At 46.4% G+C, this 19,675-nt stretch overlaps 1 protein-coding gene across 4 annotated transcripts in view; it reads right to left on the reverse strand.

Moving 5' to 3' along the window:
* Positions 1-19,675, reverse strand: part of IDUA (alpha-L-iduronidase) — a 62,380-nt gene that overhangs the window by 2,649 nt on the left and 40,056 nt on the right. For 3 of the 4 annotated variants that reach the window (XM_077920973.1, XM_077920975.1, XM_077920976.1), the window contains 7 exons: positions 18,353-18,555; positions 17,496-17,675; positions 8,245-8,461; positions 6,383-6,589; positions 5,634-5,755; positions 1,517-1,642; positions 496-572 (listed from right to left, as the gene is read on the reverse strand). In XM_077920973.1, coding sequence (XP_077777099.1) covers positions 496-572; positions 1,517-1,642; positions 5,634-5,755; positions 6,383-6,589; positions 8,245-8,461; positions 17,496-17,675; positions 18,353-18,555 — 1,132 coding nt within the window. Of the gene's footprint in view, positions 1-495; positions 573-1,516; positions 1,643-4,728; positions 4,983-5,633; positions 5,756-6,382; positions 6,590-8,244; positions 8,462-17,495; positions 17,676-18,352; positions 18,556-19,675 lie in introns of those variants that run through there. The other variant, XM_077920977.1, reaches the window with a different exon arrangement.

Consider the following 19,675-nt stretch of genomic DNA (forward strand, 5'->3'; position numbering starts at 1 on the left):
AGGCTTCAGGCAGCTATCCCTGAAGCCTGGAGAGCGAGAGGAGTCGGTGCGCGCCGATGCCTCTCGCTCTCCAGGCTTCAGCGAAAGCAACGCGAAGTCTCCGGAGCGCGGAGGGAGTGCTCCCTCTGCACTTCGGAGGCTTCGCGTTGCTATCGCTGAAGCCAAGGAGCCTGCATTCGCTCCATAAGACGCACACACATTTCCCCTTAATTTTTGGAGGGGGAAAAGTGTGTCCCATAGAGCGAAAAATACGGTATTCCAAAGCACCTGCCTTGCGCTAGGCCATTAGACTCCAAGCGAGGTGAGCAAGAAGCAATTCATATGGCCCCAGAGCTCAGCAATATTCAGCCATTGCCCTCTGGATTTTCCAGTCTGATTCCTCACAGTTTGTGAAATGTACATTTGCTATTTAGCTACTGCTTTACACAAAGAATTTGAAAAAGGTGGATTTAAAACCGAGACAGTTCTGCATTCCTTTAGGCGCGAGTTACCTACTTTGAATTTACACAGCTGTCGTCCCACACGACCAAAACTTGTCCCTTTGTGAGACGGATGAGGCGAACACCATTCACCTGACAAGACACATTAGCTCAGGGTTAGCATGGCATGTATCAAAAGAGTGAGTTTATTTTTATTTATTTTTTACATTATTTTATGCATTTTTTTTCACTAAAGCAAGCAAGAGAGCTTTAAAAAACGGATCAATTTGTCCAAGTGATGAGGCCACTAAGGATGGCTGATAAACTGAAGACAAAAAGAAAAAGAAAACTGGGCATGGTTTCTCATGAGAAAGTGTTTCATCACATGAGTTTCATCACATCCAGTGGTGGACTATGGCCTTCCAAATTGCAGCAGTGCCCTGTGGGATGCTAAAATTTGGTGACCCCCGCCTCTCTCATTCCGTCCTAAAGTCCCCTGCAGTCGTGCTACCCTATAACCGCCTCTGCCACCTGCAGCCAGAAGCAGAAAAACTGAGATGCAAGCAAATGGTCTAAGGCAAGACTAGGCCTTAGGGGACATGCTTCCAGAGTAGCTGACCAGAGGGTGCTTCTCCTTGCAGTCTGGGCTGCCAACAGCTTCTCTAAAGGCGCCGTATTTGTATTGGGATGTGGGAAGAGGGCAGCCGTCTGTAGGGCTGACCACTTACACATAGCCAAAAATAAATTAAAAAGCACATTGATTTACACAAAATCAACAGACACTCGCTTATATGTTTTATTATGTTTTTATATACGTTGGAAGCTGCTCAGAGTGGCTGGGTTAACCCAGTCAGATGGGCGGGGTGTAAATAATAAAATTATTATTAATAATAATAATAAGAGTGATCTTATATGATTTGCTAATAAAGAGTGGCTTTTGATAACAAAAGCACAGAGCCAATAGTATTTACCTGTAACAAAATGGGTCCCAAACTACAACACCCTAAGCTGGACTCAGAAAAACAAATGAACCAAAGAAAATTGTTTGTTTCAAATTGGATTAGAGGTTCCACACGTCTACAGGATGTTGTGCCTACCTGATCGGGAGCAGCGAGAGGCTTTGCACAGATGTGGACGAGGAAGACGGATGGAACTGGGAGCTCTTGTTTCAGCACCAAGCTGCCTTTTGCTGGGAGTGAAAATGGCCCTTTCACCACAGGGTCCTATGAAATAAAATAAAAATGCTTAATGGTCCCCGAGGAGAAACTTCCCTACAGTAAAAAGGTAAAGGGTCCAGTCGTGACCGACTCTGGGGTTGCGCGCTCATCTTGCTCTATAGGCTGAGGGAGCTGGTGTTTGTCGGCAGACAGCTTCCAGGTCATGTGGCCAGCATGACTAAGCTGCTTAGTAAAGGTAAAGGTAAGGTAAATAAGAATTTTTTTCTTGATTTCCAACCCTAAAAACTATGTGCGCCTTATGGTCCGGTGCGCCCTATGGAGCGAAAAATACGGTACATTTATAGCATCATGCCTTCCTGCCTCCAAAAAGAATTATGGGAACTGTAGAATGCCAAAGGTCTGCAAGCTGTAGCTCTGTGAGGGGAAACTATGTTTCCCAGGATTATTTGGGTGGAGGGGTGATGAACCATGACTGTTAAGGTGGCATCAGCATGCTTTAAATGTATGGTGTAGCTGACTGACCATTTCAGATTATCCAAGACCAAAAGTAAGATAGAGGGGCGTGCCGGAAAATCCCCACTGTGGATTTCTGCTGTGATTTACAGTGGAAAATTGGCAGGCGCAGAAGCGGGGGAAAAAACACCTGTTTCTGCCTCACTGCAATTCTCCCCGACCCTACATTAGAGAACATGTGTGCGATGAGGTAACTTGCTGTTCTTCCTTTAGCCAAAACACAACCCAAAAAACCCCCAACCACATCATTTTTTTTAAAAAAAATATATCCACAGGGCAGGGTTCAGATTTCCTTGAGGGGGATCAGTGGGGCAGGGATCCCCCAGTGCGCAGGTATGTGCTTACGAAGGAGAACCGGCTTCAAGATCAAAGGTGGTGGCCCTTCCACTGGCCTTGCTCATTCGGATAGCCTTACAACAAATATTTATGTAGCACCGACAGCGTACTGTGGAGTCAGCTCTACAGAAAAGATGATCCAGCAGGGAGCCAACATCTGGACAGCATAAAAGGGACGGAATAAATTTTTACCAGCTCCTCACTTCTGAGGTACTCACAAGGAACGGGATACCAGAGGCACGAGTGGTAGGTAAGTAGGGGGTTGAAAGTGGGGAAGGGGCATCTCCGTCATTTTTGGGACCTTCTGAGGCCCTAACCGCACTACAAATGTATATCAGTGCTATACCAGTTTAATAACCGAAGCTTTCTCCCCAAGCACTTTGGGAATTGTAGTTTGGTGAGAGTGCTGACTCTCCCAAGCTTCTGCTTCTCCCACTCCACAAAAACTACGGCTCCCAGGGTTCCCTGAGGAGAGGGAATGGATATTATGGCGGTTAAAATCTGTAGTGTGGAGTAGCCCTGTGATCACACTATATTTAGTCGAAATATATACTGTTGTATTTTACCAGAGGAGAAGCGAAGGATTCCTGATGGTGGTGTGGTCCATTCCTGCTATATAGCAGACAAGAACTGCTGTCAAGGTTCTCACCCTCTTAAACCATTCTGCATCGTGCAGAAATTCAGTGAGAGTAAAAAAGCATTAGCCAGAGTGAGACGGCTGTCTGAAGACGGCTGATTTTGGGTGTCATGAAACGGCAACAAATGGTTATTTAATTTATTATCACAGTATTTTTAGAAAGGAGGGAGGGGCGCTTGTGGAATTTTATTTGCCTCAGGTGGCAAAATATACTTGAGCAACCATGATCAGGTGGTAGTGGAAGGGCCTCTGCTTCAGGCAATAAAACATCTGGGGCTGGCTCTGGCATAAACCTTGTAAATTAAAAGGGGGGGTGGATTAGCAGCCGGGGGGGTAGAGGGCCCAATATATTTTTGAAGTGGGGCATAGTATCTAAAAGCGCAACTAACATGACAGTTATCCATATGTAACGTTCAACAAACGTACAGTAGCTGAGCTATACAAATAAATAAGTGTACGTTCTTATACACGAACACTTGTACATGATAAATGAATGCTTGCACTGGTGTTCAGTGAAATGTGTGAATGAACCTCTGATCAATGGGATTTCAGTGTAGAGCCTAGGGCTTGCCGATAAGAAGGTCGGCGGTTTGAATCCCCGCGACGGGGTGAGCTCCCATTGCTCGGTCCCTGCTCCTGCCAACCTAGCAGTTCGAAAGCATGTCAAAGTGCAAGAAGGTAAACGCCATTTCCGTGTGCTGCTCTGGTTCGCCAGAAGCGGCTTAGTCATGCTGGCCACATGACCCGGAAGCTGTACGCCGGCTCCCTCGGCCAATAAAGCGAAATGAGCGCCGCAACCCCAGAGTCATCCACGACTGGACCTAATGGTCAGGGGGTCCCTTTATCTTTACCTCCCAAGAAGAAAAGCAAAAGCAAGAGGCAATGTGGTGCAGTGGATAGAGTGCTGGACTAGGACCTCAGGGTTCAAATCCTCACTTAGCCATGGGGCCGGTCTGTCTCTCAGCCTAGTCTACCTCACAGGGTTGTTGTGATGATAAAATGGGGAGGGCAAGAACCATGTTGGCACCTTGAGGCCCTTGGAGAAAAAGTGGGGTAGATACGTAATAATAATAAATAAAATGTTTGGTGCTTTTTAGCTTAGAGAACAAAGATCACTAAGTGCAATCCTGAACGTGATTACTCAGAAGCAAGATCCTCTGTGTTGAATGCCATTTGTACTCTGGTATGTTAAGGACTGAAGTCAAGGTATGACAAAGGTAAAGGGACCCCTGACCATTAGGTCCAGTTGTGACCGACTCTGGGGTTGCAGCGCTCATCTTCACTTTACTGGCCGAGGGAGCCGGCGTACAGCTTCCGGGTCATGTGGCCAGCATGACTAAGTCGCTTCTGGTGAACCAGAGCAGCACACGGAAACGCCGTTTACCTTCCTGCCGGAGTGGTACCTATTTATCTACTTGCACTTTGAGGTGCTTTCAAACTACTAGGTGGGCAGGAGCAGGGACTGAGCAACCGGAGCTCACCCCGTCGCGGGGATTTGAACCGCTGACCTTCTGATTGGCAAGTCCTAGGCTCTGTGGTTTAACCCACAGCACCACCCGCGTCACCCAGGACAGAAACAACTAAATAGCTAAATGGAACTTCCTTTTACAGGGGCAGTGTACCTTTGAATGCCCACTGCCAAATGACCAACAACAGAAGAATAGCTGCCATTGGCGTATGCTGCTTGTGAGCTCAGAGAGGCATCTAGCTGGCTGCTGTGGGAAACAGAATGCTGAATCTGGTGGGCCTCGGTCTGATCTGGCAGGGCAGCCTTTGTGATCAGCAAGGATGGAGCGCAAACTGTCTGAGGTAAGGGAACCGAAAAAATACCACCCAGGAGGACGTAGTTGAAGTCTGTGAGGGAGAAGATGGCCAGGAATTTCTTGCAAGAGGTTCAGCCTATGGAAAGGAGAATGACTGTGACTCCTGCATAACTGTGAGTGTATCCTGCAGCCTGCTATTGACACAGAAATAGCACACTGGTGGGGGGTTTATTCTGCTTCATTATTTCCTATGCAATGCTTCCCCAATGTTACCCCATGATTGCTGTCCAGAGGGCCACAAAAGGTGGGACAAAGCATTTGTGGTATGAAAATTTATGGGATTACAGCAGGATGTTACGGGATAGGCACTGGTTGGAGATGAAGCGGTGTGGCTGCCCCAAATATTTTCCAGGCACAAACAGTATTGAAATCACGGTCATGTGGGCACACCTCAATAGCACCATGGGCACAAATAGTCATAAAAGTGCAATAAAAAAAGAGGTCTGGAGGGACCCTGAGTAGATATGACCTCTGTAGGAAGGAGAAAAGGTCTGCTTTACCTCTTGACCCCCATAAAAAAACCTTACACTTATGATGAGCTATACCTCCTAAGGGAGGGATCCTATCCACTTACCTGAGAGAATACCTCACTGGAAACAGCAGGACTTACTTCCAAGTAAACACATAGAAGGATAGGGAGGAATGGCTGCAATTCTGCCCACACTTAACTCAGGACCAAGCCCTTTTGAACTCAGTGAGGACTGCAAATAAAACGAACACATCATACCTCAGCAGCTCTTATCTGCTCCAATTGCTTCGGGGAAGGAAAATCTGGAGCTCCCAGTTTCCTCCACTGCAAATACGGGTTGGTCAGGTAGTTATCCAAGTAGTAAGTGATGTACACAAGTCCTTTGGGAAGACATGAAAACTCTGATTGTTAGTTGAACATCAGGCCAGAGACCGAGGCTTTCAGATATGGTGCTCTTATTCACCATAGCCTTGTAAGAAGTCCACATATGGACCAGAAGAAGCTGGATTCAATTGCAAGCTTTTTAGAAGCTGCAAACCAGAAAAAAGCCTGATTTTCGCGGGAGGAACCAAAGAAAGCTGCAATCAAAATATATGATTGTGTCATGGCACAATGGTTTAGGCTGCATGAAATGGCTATTCCAGGCCAGCTGTCCTTTTAAAATAAGGTGAGCCACTCAATAGCTGCAGTAAATACAGTGGTACCTCGGGTTAAGTACTTAATTCTTTCTGGAGGTCTGTTCTTAACCTGAAACTGTTCTTAACCTGAAGCACCACTTTAGCTAAAGAGGCCTCCTGCTGCTGCCGCACCGCCGGAGCATGATTTCTGTTCTCATCCTGAAGCAAAGTTCTTAACCCGAGGTACTATTTCTGGGTTAGTGGAGTCTGTAACCTGAAGCGTCTGTAACCTGAAGCGTCTGTAACCCGAGGTACCACTGTATACAATCATAGCATCACTTGTCTTCGCGTAATGACGCATCAGGAAAACAACCACAGTGACAACTATACCTTTGTGTTTGGGGTAATTGGTTATGTTTAGAGTCATGGCACTGACGTTGGAAGACGTCTCATTGTCTTTGCTGGCATAGATCAACACGGAGGCCTGCCAGCTGTCGGGTGGCTGCTCTTGAGGTCTGTGCACACTGGCTAGGACTCCAAGAGTGTCACAGTCTTCCGATTCCTGGCTGGAGATGTTGGCAGAGACTTGCTCCTCTCCTACGCAAGAGGAAGAGAAACTTGAATCTTACGTTGAACTTGGCCTTGTTTTATTGCACCCCACCGTGCTCCTCAAAAGCAGACCCACTTTCGTAGCCACCCACCCGCTGTCTCGCCTCTCCCCAAGCTGCCATTTTGCTGCTGGATCAGGCCCAAGTCTCACCTTGTACAGCATCCTTTTCTCACAGGGGCTAACTGGACGCCTCTGTGGAGCCGTGCAAATAGCAGGTCTAAATGAGAGGCGATAGTCCCTTGGGAAGCAGGCAGTGGCGTGTGGTCAGTGGACTAGGGGGACTAGACTAGTCCCCTAAATGTTCCCGGAAAATTAGTGTATTAAAGTATTGAAGCCTGGCGCCTCCTTCGTCATGATGGATTACGCAGAAATGGCGAAACTTACAGGAAGATTAAGAGATAAAGACAATTGAGGCTTTAAAAAAGACTGGGAATTATATTTGTTGTAGCTACAGAAATTTTGTAAAGAAATAGACTCACTAGCAGGGTTTGAGTAAACACTTACAGCCACGAAAATGACAGTAAAAGGCAAGGAATAATTAATTAATTATAAGAAGAATTTATAGCGGGAAGATACAAAATGATAATAATGGGAATGTATTTAGACAGATAGTGATAAAACAGTGTAAGCAGAAGTATTAAATGTATAAAGAACCAGAAAGGGGAAGTTGAGGGAAGTCCGGGGGTGGGGGGAGAAGGGGTTTCTCTTTTTGGCATTTGTTTCTCTATAACTTATGTAGATTATGGGAAGTTTAAACTGTAAAACTTAATTTAAAAAATATTTTTTAAAAAAGTAGAAGGCTGGTGCCTCCTTCCCAAAGCCTGGGAAGCTTCTGGGAGAGCTGGGAGAGCCAGTGTGCCAGTGTGGTGCAGTGGTTAAGAGTGGTAGACTCGTAATCTGGTGAACTGGGTTCGATTCCCCGCTCCTCCACATGCAGCTGCTGGGTGACCTCGGGCTAGCCACACTTCTCTGAAGTCTCTCAGCCCCACTCACCTCACAGAGGGTTTGTTGAGATTGTTAGCCGCTTTGAGACTCCTTAGGGTAGTGATAAAGCGGGATATCAAATCCAAACTCCTCCTCCTCCTCCTTCTGCCAAACTTAGGGAAGGAGGCACGATGCTCACACGCCCCCCAATTGCCCTTGCAAGGTGGCGCTTCTGGCCCTAACTGCTCCTATATGAAAAAATTTACCAAATGTCATTGGGAAGTAGGGTAAGAGGTTTGTGCCCCAGTTTGGTTAACACTGGGTGGCCAGAACCTCGCACATATATCCTCTTTTGTAGAATCACAGAATCATAGAGTTGGAATAGACCACAAGGGCCATCGAGTCCAACCCCCTGCCAAGCAGGAAACAACTGAAGAAAAACTGAAGAAAAATGAGTTTTGAAGCAGCGGTGGCTCCTGTGGTGGGAGAGGGGCCTTCTCAACATCGGTGTGGGGCAGGGTGGGGCCATGGTCAGGGCTGTGCAGTTGAACTAATATGCATCTTATGCAATCCTGGCCTCGCCGCCACTCTGCCCCAGCTAAGCCCAGGTAAGCTGCGGTGACCCCAGCGATGGGAGAGTGTATTGCCGCCGCCACCACAAAGGCCTCTCCTGCTTTTCCTCTTGCAAACAGGAAACGGGACGAGTGGTTTGCTGTACCTAGCAGAGCCAGCAAGCCCATCACTGTGAGCACTGGCTTCCTCACCAACTGAACATGCGGCGGTTTGGTGTTGTTCATCTGAAAGCGCGCTGTCAGTGTCCTCTGCGTGAAGTGATAGGGGTGGTAGCTCAGAAACGCGTTGTCGTTGCTCAGCAAAGTGTAGTTGACGGTGTTGTTGGCTCGAGCAAGCAGCAGGTTTTGGTGCTGGGCGATAACCTGCGAAGGAATAATAACAATAATAACAATAATAACAATAATAACAATAATAACAATAATAACAATAATAATAATAATAATAATAATAATAATAATAATAATAAAATAATAATAATAATAATAATAATAATAATAATAATAATAATAATAATATAATGATAATATCAAGGGAATTGGGGTTGCTTGTGTGTAAACCTCCTCCTCCTGCAAACTGCTTGATGCGGTTGCTTTTCCCCCCGGCTGAGCAGCCCTCCCCCTGGGCACGTCTGCTTCAGTCGCTGGCAGAATCCGTCAGTGGGCGTTTTCTAAATTTCCTCCAGCATAAAAATTCCTTAACGGACAGCCTCTTTCTAGCCTCTCTGCGCGGCAGCCTTCTGCGCAGAGTGGGCGTGCTTATCGGTGGTCCTCCACTCTCCTCACTCACCTCACTGGAAGAGTCTCGGAGCCTTCCCTCCGATAAGCTCTCCACCCCTTCTTTCTCCCTTGTGTCTCCTTGCTTTTCTTCCCCAGCGGACTTCCTCTCTATCCCTGTAATGGTTCCCTCTCCGGCATCATTTGGGAGCCTCGCCTCTCCACTCTGCTCCGATGTCAGTTTCCTGACAGATAATAATAATAATAATAATAATAATAATAATAATAATAAATATTTATTTATTTATTTATTTATTTATTTATTTATTTATTTATACCCCGCCCATCTGGCTGAGTTTCCCCAGCCACTCTGGGCGGCTCCCAATCAAGTGTTAAAAACAATACAGCGTTAAATATTAAAAACTTCCCTGAACAGGGCTGCCTTCAGATGTCTTTTAAAGATAGGACAGCTGCTTATTTCCTTCACATCTGAAGGGAGGGCATACCACAGGGTGGGCGCCACTACCAAAAGGGGAAGTGGGCCCTCACCAAACAAGCCCTGCCAGCGCAAACTCTACGCAAGGACTTCCGCTTGTACAGCGAGGCTTTGTCCCCTTTGTCCCCCCCTCCCCCTGCCCAAATTGGCTTGAGGCGTGATGGTTCAGGAGGACCCCAGAACAGCACATGGGAAGAGAAGGAGAGGGGGGATTGTTCCGTCTGGCAAGCTTGTGCAGATGCCATGTTCAACAGAGCACAATGTTCCGTTCCGTTCAGCATCTTTAAAGCTTAAATAAACCTGTGATTGTGTTAGCCCCACCTATACAATAGGTGGGACTTGTATTTCCTGAGGAGTTGTCGAGATCCAACAAACTCCAGGCAGGCCAAAAATTCAATTTTGCTTTTTCCTTTCCAATGATTATATAGTGGACCCTCTGGATACGAACTTAATTCATTCCGGGGGTCTGTACGTACCTTGAAAAGTCTTCAAGGTGAGGCGCCGCTTCTGCGCACGGCACAATAGAACACTTCTGCGCATGCACACATGGCAAAACCCAGAAGTATACACTTCCGGGTTTGCCGCGTTTGCTACCCGAAAGTTACGTTATCCGAAGGTAACATAAGCCAAGGTACCACTGTATAGCACAAACAGGGCTGTGTGTCCTGCACTTAATCTGCATTTTGTACCAAGGTTTCTCTCATTTTGAGTAACTGTTTCTTTGGTTGTGCTACCTGGCATAAATTCATTATGCTTTAGCTGGTGTGGGGGGGGGGGCGATGCAGAGCACAGACAATCCACCCTTTTAAGGCAGGGATGAGGAACGTCAGGCCTGGGGACTGAACAGAGTCCTCTTTACCTGGCCCTTGGGATCTGCCCCAGGCCACACCTCCTCTACAGCCGCTTTTTGCCTCTAGACCCACTCCTTTTTGCCTCTGGGACTGCCCACCACTGGAATAGTTTTAAGCAGTGGAAATAATAATAATTTATCATTTATACCCCGTTTCCCCAGCCACTCTGGGCGGCTCCCAACAGAATATTAAAAACACGATAAAACATCAAACATTAAAAACTTCCCTAAACAGGGCTGCCTTCAGATGTCTTCTAAAAGTCAGATAGCTGCTTATTTCCTTCACATCTGAAGGGAGGGCGTTCCACAGGGCGGGCGCCACCACCAAGAAGGCCCTCTGCCTGATTCCCTGTAATCTCACTTCTCACAATGAGGGAACCGCCAGAAGGCCCTCAGCACCGGACCTCAGTGTTTGGGCTGAACAATGGGGGGTGGAGAACCCATTTGATTTCTGGGATTCCGGCAGGCATTGTCCACTATGTATATTCAAGTACATCTCTGTAACCATAAGGACTGGGGAGCTCTTCTTGTTTTTAAAAAGAAAAGCTGAAATTCTCAGTTATATTCTGGACCCAGGATCACATTTCCTGCAAAAGATGCTGGAATAGACACTGCCCCAACCTTTAGGTACATGAATCTTCAAACACTTTTTTTCTTTAAACTGCCTCATTTCTCCCCGATATTTTACCCCAGTACAGAGGACAAGACGCTGGTGTTTATGTCTGGTTATGGAAGAAATTAAATCCATGTGCGAAGCTGTCCCGTGCGCATCTTGAAAACAAGAAACGCAGCATAATAATTTGCCGTCAGGATCCACTAAGAAGCCTTTCCAGTAGCTTTGGCTGACCTAATTCCCAAGCCTTGCTAAAATTAGGAACTTAAGAGGAGGATTGCAGCGGTGTAACTAATCAGATATAAAAGGATTACCGCTCAGTAACAAAATACACAAAGCAGCAGGTTGGGTTGAAAAGAGCAGAAAGGAGTTCCAGAAAGACGCTTTCAAAAATCGGAAACTGAGGAGTTCAAGTAGTAGTCAGTGAGGATCGGGGGGGCGGGGCTGTACAACAAAAATTGTTATAAACCATTTTTGATCATTTCTAGCGCTCTTAGTTTACTACATGTAAATAAAATTAACCTATACCCTTCACCGATTTAGCCCCCTCTCCACTGCCCTCCTCTTTTGCTGAGACGACAAAAGATATGAATTATAGGCTATAAGCTCAGCCAGGAAGGACAGGGAACTATCCTCTTATAGTCTGTCAAGTTCCTGCACATTAACAAATAAATAATGCTAGGAAACTGGCTGCCGTGACAGGTGGGGCCAGAATATTACAATAATCTGGCAGAAATGACCGGCAGAATCCGAGACCAGGGAAAAGAGACGGCGGAAGAAGATTGGAAGAAATTTAAGGACTATCTTAAGAAATATTGTAAAATTACGGAATGTTAGAACGATGTTGATTTAGAAATTTAGTGGTTTTCAGCTGTAATGATTAGGTAAATAAGAAAAGAAAGGTCAAAAATTAAATAGAAAACAGGGATTTGCTGATTTGAATTAATTAGAGATTAGAATATAGAAAGGGGAGGTATGAGGAGGTCGGGAAAATAGGTTTTATGAATATAAGGGATGGTAATTATACTTGTTGTAGTATGTATTTTGTATGTATGTATTTTTGTTTTTCTGTTTTTTCTATTTTATATAAATCTTTAAAAAACCTTAATAAATATCTTATGAAAAAAAACAGAATATTACAATAATCCAAGGGGTACACTGTGTAGACAGAGATAGAATCATAAGAGTTGGAAGGGGCCCCGAGGGTCATCTAGTCCAACCCCCTGAAATGCAGGAATCTTTAGCTCATGACCCAAGAGTCTCCTCCACTGATTTCTCTTGTGGGATCCCTGGCAGACGGGGTCCAGGCCCTTGAATCAGCCATGGAGTGAAGGCCACCAAGTGCAGCGCTTGATTTTTCACCACAGGAATTACAGTGGTACCTCAGGTTACATATGCTTCAGGTTACAGTCTCCGCTAACCCAGAAATAGTGCTTCAGGTTAAGAACTTTGCTTCAGGATGAGAACAGAAATCGTGCTCTGGCAGCACTGCAGCAGCAGGAGGCCCCATTAGCTAAAGTGGTGCTTCAGGTTAAGAACAGTTTCAGAACGGACCTCCGGAACAGGTTCAGAACGGACCTCTGGAACGAATTAAGTACTTAACCCGAGGTACCACTGTACTTTGACATTGTTTTTTCTTTTTCTTTTTACGTTTTTGTTTTTCGCTGCTTGTTTATTATTATTATTTTGTTTAGTCTTATGAGTGTGTGTGTTTACGTTGTAAAAAAACTTAATAATAAAATAGAATAGAAATCGTGCTCCGGCGGCACGGCAGCAGCGGGAGGCCCCATGAGCTAAAGTGGTGCTTCAGGTTAAGAACAGTTTCAGGTTAAGTACGGACCTCCGGAACGAATTAAGTACTTAACCCGAGGTACCACTGTAATGACGTTCCTTTGCTTATACAGTCGTACCTTGGATCCTGGACGCCCTGGAACTCGGACGTTTTGGCTCCTGAACGCCGCAAACCCGGAAGAGATTGTTCTGGTTTGCAAACATTCTTTTGGAACCCAAACATCCAATGGGGCTTCCGCGGCTACCGATTGGCTGTAGAAGCTTCCTTCAGCCAAGCAGAAGCCATGATTTGGTTTTTGAACATTTTGGAAGTCGAATGGACTTCCGGAACAGATTCTGTTCGACTTCCAAGGTATGACTGTACGGGTAAAAGACAAGGGCACATTCTGAAAATCAAATGCTCCCTCGGCAAAAGGCAGCCAGACTGTCTCCTCGCCTACTTCTCGCACCTCGGTGAGTTAGCAAACGTAACCTGGGCACAGGGCGGCAGCAACAGGGTGTGCAGACAGGGACGTTCTGGTGGCTTTAGACTTCCATTTATTTATTTAAGGTATCAGTATACAGTGGTACCTCGGGTTAAGTACTTAATTCGTTCCAGAGGTCCGTTCTTAACCTGAAACTGTTCTTAACCTGAAGCACCACTTTAGCTAATGGGGCCTCCGGCTGCCGCCACGCCGCCGGAGCACGATTTCTGTTCTCATCCTGAAGCAAAGTTCTTAACCTGAAGCACTATTTCTGGGTTAGTCTGTAACCTGGGAGTCTGTAACCTGAAGCGTATGTAACCTGAAGCATATGTAACCCGAGGTACCACTGTAACGCTTTTCAGGGGAGCCTCATGCACAAAGCAGTTTACGTTAAAGGGCAAAAGAGAGATGAAACCATATTTCCTTTTTTTAAAGAGCTTGATATTTCCTCCCATTAGGCCAAGATGGCCCTCTGGTGGCAGGTGTTCAATGGAGCCATCTCAGCTGGAAAACCAGGAGCTAGAGATACTGAACATCTCCCAGGCTCTTCTGTCTTTTTGCTCTCTTCCCTTCCTCTCAGGGCCAAAAATGGTCCTTCAGTGGCCCCCTGAAGGGAGGAGGAGATATAAGCCACCTCAGCTGTATCTTGTTTTGTGGTTTTATTGCGTTAAAACATTTTGGTAGATCTTCACAAACTTGAAAAGCAGTATATGCTCGTTCAAATAAATAAAACGTCTCATTGCCGACTCAGAAACTATCCATTGGTCTCACACATCCAGAAACGAATGCCTCTTTTTGGAGTGATGCTTCTGGGGACGTCTCAGCCGGGAGCCAAAGCATAGAATCATAGAGTTGGAAGAGACCACAAGGGCCATCGAGTCCAACCCCCTGCCAAGCAGGAAACACCATCAGAGCACTCCTGACATATGGTTGTCAAGCCTCTGCTTAAAGACCTCCAAAGAAGGAGACTCCACCACACTCCTTGGCAGCAAATTCCACTGTCGAACAGCTCTTACTGTCAGGAAATTCTTCCTAATGTTTAGGTGGAATCTTCTTTCTTGTAGTTTGGATCCATTGCTCCATGTCCGCTTCTCTGGAGCAGCAGAAAACAACCTTTCTCCCTCCTCTATGTGACATCCTTTTATATATTTGAACATGGCTATCATATCACCCCTTAACCTCCTCTTCTCCAGGCTAAATATGCCCAGCTCCCTTAGCCGTTCCTCATAAGGCATCGTTTCCAGGCCTTTGACCATTTTGGTTGCCCTCCTCTGGACACGTTCCAGTTTGTCAGTGTCCTTCTTGAACAGTGGTGCCCAGAACTGGACACAGTACTCCAGGTGAGGTCTGACCAGAGGAGAATACAGTGGCACTATTACTTCCCTTGATCTAGATGCTATACTCCTATTGATGCAGCCCAGAATTGCATTGGCTTTTTTAGCTGCCGCGTCACACTGTTGGCTCATGTCAAGTTTGTGGTCAACCAAGACTCCTAGATCCTTTTCACATGTACTGCTCTCAAGCCAGGTGTCACCCATCTTGTATTTGTGCCTCTCAATTTTTTTGCCCAAGTGCAATACTTTACATTTCTCCCTGTTAAAGTTCATCTTGTTTGTTTTGGCCCAGTTCTCTATTCTGTCAAGGTTGCTTTGAAGTGTGATCCTGTCCTCTGGGGTGTTAGCCACCCCTCCCAGTTTGGTGTCATCTGCAAATTTGATCAGGATGCCCTTGAGTCCATCATCCAAGTAGCTCCAAGTTAATTAACATCAGTTTGCTGTTGCTCAATATTTGTTGTCGGCACGTGTGCTGACTGCCTATCATCTCAAAGTCAACAAAAATATTCAAAAAGAAGTAAGAAAAATAAGTAAATTCCATTGGCCCATAAACCTCACAAAGCTGGAGAACAGGAGTGTGCTATGGAGATACTCTGTCTAGGCCTGAATATTCCCAGCGGCTCAAGGACTCAGGACAAAAAGGCCTGCGCATGACGTTAACTATGGATGGCGGCTAACAGATTGAGGTTGAATCCTGACAAGACTGAAGTACTGTTCTTGGGGGACAGGGGGCGGGCGGGTGTGGGGGACTCCCTGGTCCTGAATGGGGTAACTGTGCCCCTGAAGGACCAGGTGCGCAGCCTGGGAATCATTTTGGACTCACAGCTGTCCATGGAGGCGCAGGTCAATTCTGTGTCCAGGGCGGCTGTCCACCAGCTCCATCTGGTATGCAGGCTGAGACCCTACCTGCCTGCGGACTGTCTCGCCAGAGTGGTGCATGATCTAGTTATCTCCCGCTTGAACTACCGCAATGCGCTCTACATGGGACTACCTTTGAAGGTGACCCGGAAACTGCAATTAATCCAGAATGCGGCAGCTAGACTGGTGACTGGGAGAGGCCGCAGGGACCACATAACACCGGTCCTGAGAGATCTGCATTGGCTCCCAGTACGTTTCCAAGCACAATTCAAAGTGTTGGTGCTGACCTTTAAAGCCCTAAATGTCTTCGGTCCTATATACCTGAAGGAGCATCTCCACCCCCATCGTTCAGCCCAGACACTGAGGTCCAGCTCTGAGGGCCTTCTGGCGGTTCCCTCCCTGCAAGAAGCCAAGTTACAGGGAACCAGGCAGAGGGCCTTCTTGGTAGTGGCGCCCGCCCTGTGGAACACCCTCCCTTCAGATGTGAAGGAAATAAGCAGCTGTCGTCTTTTTAAAAGACATCTGAAGGAAGCCCTGTTTAGGGAAGTTTTTAATATTTAATGTTGTATTGTTTTTAACACTTGATTGTAAGCCGCCCAGAGTGGCTGGGGAAACTCAGCAAGATGGGCGGGGTAGAAATAAATTATTATTATTATTATTATTATTATTATTATTATTATTATTATTATTACCATTACTACTACTACTACTACTAGGGGAGTCAGGCAAGCACGGTTTGATGGTGAAATTTAGGGGTGAAGAGGCTTAAAAGAGGTGAAGTAAGGGCTGGTTCACACATGCACGTAGATGACTTGATTTCTCCTCACTTGCCCACTCAACCCTTCATGACTTTCAGGGGAATGTGTGAACCAAACTCATCCAAGGCTGGATTGAGACATTTGTGAGGCCAGAAATCAGCAGTGTGTGTGCTGGATATTGTGGCAGAGGACTATCCTAACACACAAGGCCAGGCCAGGCGATCCCCCTCAAGTGGCAGGATCCATAAGGACAGCAGATCCTGATGTAAATCTTTCTTCCCCATGTCTTCCCAATGTAGACCTTCACTTACCCCCTTCTTCCCTAGTAGGGAGGGGAGCACCACTTTGCAGTTTGCCTCAGGCGCCAAAATGCCTTGGGCTGGCCCTGAACCTAATCCTTAAGTCAAATGATCCCATCAAGGAGATCCTTGCTCCCCTCCAGTGCTTGCCAGAAAGTCTGGAAATGACAAATCTCCAACGTGCAAGTATAAGATTCAGCAAATTGGCCTCTCTTTTTGATGATGATGAATTGAATTTATATACTGCCCTATATAAGTAGGTCTGAGGGTGGTTCACAGAAAGCAACATTCTCCCATAATTCAGTGGTGATGCGGCACCTAGGACTGAGCCAGAGGTCACATACCACAGTTAAAGCTAAGTTTATCAGTGGAATTTTTTGTCATTAGATCACAGGATGAAGAGAAGCAACTCTCAGAGGCCTAAATATCAATGTGATTGCAAAATCACTAGCTGCAAGTGTCCATTCTCTCCATTAGATGGTGCACCAGTCATATGCTATACGTATTGATATTTCTGAGGTACCGACATAACATTCATCAGGCCCACTAAGTGCCTGTTCAACTCCAGTAGAACCCTTTGTGTAGACAAGGGAGTTGTCCAATAAGAATTCTCAGCCTACTCGTGTGGTATTTTCTGAGACCTTCGCAATAATATTTCCTCCCTGCACCCAAAAAACCAAAGTTCTTGTTTACAGTGGAACCTCAGTTGTTGAACGCTTCAGCAGCCGAACAATTCAGAGCCCAAACGCCGACCACCCAGAAATGAATGCTTCCATTTTTTAACGTGCCTTGGAAGTCAAACGGCTTCTGTGGCGCGTTTCTCCATTTTTTCAATGGCTTTTGCCAACCAGCAATTGCGCCTCGGTTGTCAAACGTTTTGGAAGTCAAATGGTCTTCCAGAACGGATTACGTTCAACAACTGAGGTTCCACTGTATAAGATACCTCATTGAACCACGAAATTCATAGGCTTCACAGGGATTTTTTCTCCACCTACCTGCCAAAAAAGTTACTTGTTTATAAGCTACACCAGTGGGCCGAGAAATTCGAAGGCTTCTGCAGAAGAAGGAACTCACTGTGAGCCTTGACAGGAGAGCTGACATGCTAAAGAAATCACACCTATGTTTAAACAGAGGCCTATAGAGATAAAACAAATGAGGATGGGCACCGGGGCAACAGAAGAGATGGTAGAGGTGCAGAAAGCGACGCAGCTCAAGTCTACCTTAGCCACCATGGCTGCATAGGTGACATCCGCTCTCCACAGCTGCGGAACGGACCATCCCACCAGCGGATCTGCCTCATCGTTGTATACAGGCACAGAGGTGAACGTGGGAAAGAGCTTCTGGATCTGTCCCACTGCTTCAGTTTCTTGTTCTAAGATGTACAGTGACCGCCCAGCTCCCTGTGGGAAGAGCGGTTGTTATTTATTTATTTATTTGATAGATAGCCTATTTCGCAAGGCAGTTATAAAAAAGTAAAGGACCCCTGGGCGGTTAAGTCCAGTCAAAGGCAACTATGGGGTGTGGCGCTCATCTCGCTTTCAGACCGAGGGAGCCGGCGTTTGTCCACAGACAGCTTTCCGAGTCATGTGGCCAGCAGGATTAAACCACTTCTGGCGCAATGGGTCACCGTGACAGAAACTAGAGCACATGGAAATGCTGTTTACCTTCCCTCCGCAGCAGTACCTATTTATCTACTTGCACTGGTGTGCTTTCAAATTCCTAGGTTAGCAGGAACTGGGACAGAGCAACAGGAGCTCACCCCGCTGTGGGGATTCGAACCACCAACCTTCTGATTGGCAAGCTCAAGAGGCTCAGTGGTTTAGACCGCAGCACCACCAAGTATAACAACTAGATCATGTAACTGAAGCACCTGGGATTTTCTAAAGTAGTGTACAGATGCTATGTAGAATTAAAAAACAAATTGTTGCAAGAAGCAGTTGTCAACGTTTGAATTCAATTCAGAATCTTTGCACCACGTAGCAAGTTGTGGGTTTTTTTAGTGCAGAAGAGGCAATTAAATGTGAACACTTAACTTGGGACAGGCACATTTCAGCAGCAAATTGAGCAGGGAGCTGACCTTCTTATGCATGGCAATGTAGTCTAGCCGGACGCCAGTCTCTCCAGTGAAGAAATTAGTTCCATTGTGGCAGTGACACAGGAGGCTCCAGCACATGGGGGACTTTGGGAATGGGTGGAAGGAGTCTCCAGGACCTCCAAATTTCAGCTGAGAACTGGCTTGTCTTAAACCTTCAGAGCAAGCATCATAGTAGTTGAGAAATCCTAGGAGCAAAATTGAACAGTCAACAATAGGCCTAGTGTTTCGGTAGTAATATCTAGCTCGGAGGAGAGGAAAGTGTCTCGTTTCTTCAGAACGTACTGGAGTGAAACAGGGCAAAGAAGGCCATAACGTACCACATTTACTCTGCAAAAATCAACAAATTATGGACTGTTTAGATAAGCAGGAGGTCTAGTTATCTGTGTGGCTGTGAGCAGGTCATGCTATGGGCTATAGACACCCATTGAAGATTCCAGTAGCTGCAATGTAATCCTGACACACAGAATTCTTAAAGCGTGTTTCTACCCCTCATAACTGTAAAAGGTAAAGGACCCCTGGATGGTTACGTCCAGCCAAAGGCAAGTATGGGGTTGCGGTGCTCATCTCGCTTTCAGGCTGAGAGAGCCAGCGTTTGTCCACAGACAGCTTTCCAGGTCATGTGGCCAGCATAACTAAACCACTTCTGGCGCAACGGGACACCGTGATGGAAACCAGAGTGCACGGAAATGCCGTTTACCTTCCCGCCACAGTGGCACCTATTTTTCTACTTGCACTAGTGTGCTTTCGAACTGCTAGGTTGGCAGGAGCTGGGACAGAGCAACAGGAGCTCACCCTGTTGCGGGAATTCGAACCGCCGACCTTCTGACTGGCAAGCCCAAGAGGCTCAGTGGTTTAGACCACAGAGCCACCGCGTCATAATTGTAGTGAGCCTGGATACACGTATACGTGTTTGTCTGCTAGCGCAAACACAAAGAAGGGTATTGTGATACCTAAAAGACAAATATTTGGAGTGGAGTCCCTAAGATGATTGGATGGTGCCTTGTACGTCTCTTTCCGGCAACTCCTGCAGCCAAGCTGGTGCCAAACGTATTGATCTGCTTTCCTTTGGACCACATCGCAGGGGCCAAGAGGTGGGTCTTGTCAACTGGGCACCTCAGGACCTCCGCTTACACTGCCCAGGCTTGCGCGCCAAGGAGGACTCATTGATGCTGCTAATGCAGAAATTCGACTTCACCCCCAAAGGCACACTCCATTGTCTCTCGAGGCAGATGCCAACAACAACCTGAGGTACCCACAGTTCCATTCTCAGCAACACGGTAGTTCAAAAGATTTATGGTTTTGAAA

This window comes from Podarcis muralis, chromosome 17 (assembly GCF_964188315.1).
Source record: "Podarcis muralis chromosome 17, rPodMur119.hap1.1, whole genome shotgun sequence".
NCBI classification, from domain to species: domain Eukaryota; kingdom Metazoa; phylum Chordata; class Lepidosauria; order Squamata; family Lacertidae; genus Podarcis; species Podarcis muralis.